The sequence below is a fragment of the Eriocheir sinensis genome, unplaced genomic scaffold (genome assembly GCF_024679095.1).
Source record: "Eriocheir sinensis breed Jianghai 21 unplaced genomic scaffold, ASM2467909v1 Scaffold103, whole genome shotgun sequence".
NCBI lineage: Eukaryota > Metazoa > Arthropoda > Malacostraca > Decapoda > Varunidae > Eriocheir > Eriocheir sinensis.
In genome coordinates this window covers 245,001-248,659 of record NW_026110330.1, presented here as the reverse complement: position 1 = coordinate 248,659, position 3,659 = coordinate 245,001, and the positions used below count along the sequence as shown (strand labels likewise).

At 53.0% G+C, this 3,659-nt stretch overlaps 1 protein-coding gene across 2 annotated transcripts in view; it reads right to left on the bottom strand.

The window, feature by feature from the left end:
* Nucleotides 1-318: 318 nt before the first annotated feature.
* The window catches only part of LOC126989001 (delta-1-pyrroline-5-carboxylate synthase-like), a 9,590-nt gene continuing 6,249 nt past the window's right edge, over nt 319-3,659 (bottom strand). The window contains exons 6-8 of one of the 2 annotated variants that reach the window (XM_050847471.1): nt 3,005-3,659; nt 2,672-2,867; nt 319-1,599 (exon numbers count right to left, since the gene is read on the bottom strand). The exon at nt 3,005-3,659 is cut by the window's right edge and continues 477 nt beyond it. In XM_050847471.1, coding sequence (XP_050703428.1) covers nt 1,110-1,599; nt 2,672-2,867; nt 3,005-3,659 — 1,341 coding nt within the window. In that variant the 3' untranslated portion in view covers nt 319-1,109. The remainder of the gene's footprint in view (nt 1,600-2,671; nt 2,868-3,004) is intronic. The other variant, XM_050847472.1, reaches the window with a different exon arrangement.

The window sequence follows — 3,659 nt, the reverse complement described above, 5'->3', positions numbered from 1 at the left end:
TATTAGATTAAAAAAAAGTGCAGCCCAGTTTTTATTGTTCATTTTGATATATTAGGCTTTACGTAAGAGAGGGAGAGAGAGAGAGAGAGAGAGAGAGAGACCTAGCTCCCCCCCTCACATGAGAAGGATCCTGTATGCCTCTCTCTCTCTCTCTCTCTCTCTCTCTCTCTCTCTCTCTCTCTAATGTAGTCCGTTTTATCCTTTCTCTACTTATCATCATCATCATCATTTGTTTCGTCTATATATTAAAGTAGAGAAGAGGAGGAGGAGGAGGAGGAGGAGGAGGAGGAGGAGAAGATATATATTGAATACGTAAAAAATAGTAACTCATTTATTTCATGTATATATAAATAGTATCACAACTACTACCACTACTACTACTACTACTACTACTACTACTACTACTAATGGTAATAATAATAATAATAACAATAATGATAATAAGACACATTTTGTTATATATATGTAATTCCTTAATCTAAGTCGACATAAATGACTTAGGCAAATATTATTATTATTATTATTATTATTATTATTATTATTATTATTATTATTATTATTATTATTATTATTTTTATTATCATTATTACATTGTCATAAGAGCACTTGGAGATGTGTGTGTGTGTGTGTGTGTGTGTGTGTGTGTGTGTGTGTGTGTGTGTGTGTGTGTGTGTGTGTGTGTGTGTGTGTGTGTGTGTGTGTGTGTGTGTGTGTGTGTGTGTGTGTGTGTGTGTGTGTGTGTGTGTGTGTGTGTGTGTGTGTTACCACCACCAACACCACCACCACCACAGCGAATTCACCTCCAAATCAACACCCAAACAACTCCATTGGTGGTGGTGGTGAGGGAGTGCGTACCCCTCTAGAGAGCAAGTGGTGATGACTGGTGATGACATTGATGGTGATGACATTGATGTTGATGACTCAACACCATCATCACCACCACCACCACCACTTGAGTTTTGCCATTGGTGATGAACTCCGCATGAAACAGCAGACGAAATGGAGGTGCAGGTGGTGTTGAGAGGTGGTGATGACAGAAGAGGTAGTGATGACGATAACTCCGCCTCGCCACCACCAGTATCACCACCACCAACACCAACATCACCACATCATTGCCTAGCCGCTTCATCACCATCTGTATCATCACTATACAAACCACCATCACCACCATCAACACCATCATCTTCCACTGGCAACGGTTTATGGACGAAGACTCTCCTGCCCTCAGTAAACTCAGCAGCCGTTGCGCAGTCACCCCGGGCTACCCATTTCGTAGTCAGCAGTCCGTCCATACCAACAGGGCCTCTCGCGTGAATCCGTGCAGTGCTGACCCCGACCTCAGCGCCTAGGCCGAGTCTGTAGCCGTCAGCAAAGCGAGATGACACGTTATGGAAGACACATGCAGAGTCGACAGCGCTCAGGAAGTGGTCAGCTGTGTCCTTGTTCTCCGTGATGATGATGTCGGTGTGGCTCGACCCGTACCGATGGATGTGGTCAATAGCTTCCGTCAGGCCTGAGACCACCTCGATTGTGCACTCCAGGTCACCGAACTCGACTCTGGAAGGTAGGGTTTTGGGGTTGATGGGGGGCGAAGGGGGGCTGAAAAGGGGGGGGAGGGGGGATTTAACAATATTTATCTATCCATCTCGCTATCTATCTGTCTATCTGTCTATCGATTCTGCGCTCTAGGTCCCCAAAATCTACTCTGGAAGGTATGGTTTTGGGGTTGATGGGGGGCGAAGGGGGGCTGAAAAGGGGGGGGAGGGGGGATTTAACAATATTTATCTATCCATCTCGCTATCTATCTGTCTATCGATTCTGCACTCTAGGTCCCCAAAATCTACTCTGGAAGGTATGGTTTTGGGGGTGATGGGGGGCAGAGGGGGACTGGAAGGGGGGCGAAGGGGTGAGATAGGGAGGGTGAGGGGTGGTCTGTACTTAACTCTATCTATCTATCTATCTATCTATCTATCAATTCTGCATACTAGGTCAACAAACTCGACTCTGGAAGGTATGGTTTTGGGGGTGATGGGGGCGGAGGGGGGCTGGAAGGGGGGCGAAGGGGTGAGATAGGGGGGGTGAGGGGTGGACTGTACTTAACAATATCTATCTATCTCTCTATCTATCCATCGATTCTGCATACTAGGTCAACCAACTCCACTCTGGAAATGGGGTGTTTTGGGGTTGATGGGGGCGAAGGGGGGCTGGAAAGGGGGGTGAGGGGTGGACCTATCTATGTCAATCTATCTATCATTATCTATTTATCTATCTATCTCATCTCCACCAAGAATGACTCATCTCCACTAGTCTCCATCTCCTCTCATCTCCACTAAAGGAAAGGTCATCTCCACTTCGTCTCCACCCCAAGAACCATGTCTCATCTCCACCAAGGGAAAGGTCATCTCCACCTGCCTCCTCCACTTACAAGAACTGCCTCTAACTCAGTCTACCTCTACTCTCTCTCTCTTCTCTCTCTCTCTCTCTCTCTCTCTCTCTCTCTCTCTCTCTCTCTCTCTCTCTCTTCTCTACTCTCTCTCTCTCTCTCTCTCTCTCTCTCTCTCTCTCTCTCTCTCTCTCTCTCTCTCTCTCTCTCTCTCTCTCTCTCTCTCTCTCTCTCTCTCTCTCTCTCTCTCTCTCTCTCTCTCTCTCTCTCTCTCTCTCGTGTCCTCACCTGAAGCTCTTGGCGAGGGGCGGCCCGAAGGTGAGCATGGAGGCCAGCCTGGGGCCCGCGTTGATCTTGACGCCCTCCCGCTGCAGGGCCTGGCACACGCTGGTGAACACGTCGCTGCCGCGGAAGATGTCCTCGTGGATCAGCAGCGTCTCCACGGCGTTGCAGGCGGACGGGTAGTCACACTTGGCGTCCCGGACTGTGGGGTGGGCAGGGGGGTTAGTGGGGGGGTGGGGGGTGATGGAGTTATATATGAACATAGATAGAGTTTGTTATACTCTCTCTCTCTCTCTCTCTCTCTCTCTCTCTCTCTCTCTCTCTCTCTCTCTCTCTCACCCAGGGTGACGGCCTTGACGGGGTCGGCGTCGCGGTCGATGAAGGCGTGGCAGATGCCCTCGGCGTGGCCCAGCACGGGGATGGAGCGCGCCTGCTCGCGCACGGTCCTGACGAGGTCGTTGCTGCCGCGCGGGATGACCAGGTCGATCTCGCCCTCCAGCTGCAGCAGGTCAGACACGTCCTCGCGCGTGGCCACGAGGTGCATGGCGCCGGCCGCGCCCACGCTGGCCAGCGCCTCGCGCACCAGCGCCATGAGCGCCTCGTTGGAGCGCAGCGCCTCGCTGCCGCCCTTGAGCAGCAGGCCGTTGCCCGTGGCCATGGCCAGGGCGGCCACCTGCGGCAGGCAGTCCGGGCGGGACTCGAAGATGACGAGCAGCACGCCGATGGGCACCGTCACCTGCCGCACCTCCACGCCCTCCGCCAGCAGCATGCGGCTCAGCGTGCGGCCCACGGCGCCGCGCGATTCCAGGGCGATCTGGCGCAGCCCCGCCGCCAGCCCGCGCAGCTTGGCGGGCGTGAGGGCGAGGCGCGCCGTGAGGGCGGACGCCAGGCCGCTGCGCGCCGCCTCCTCCAGGTCGAGGGCGTTGGCGGCCAGCAGCTCGTGCGTGCGCGCCTCCAGCAGGTCCGCCAGCGTGAGCACCGCCGCCTCGCGCTG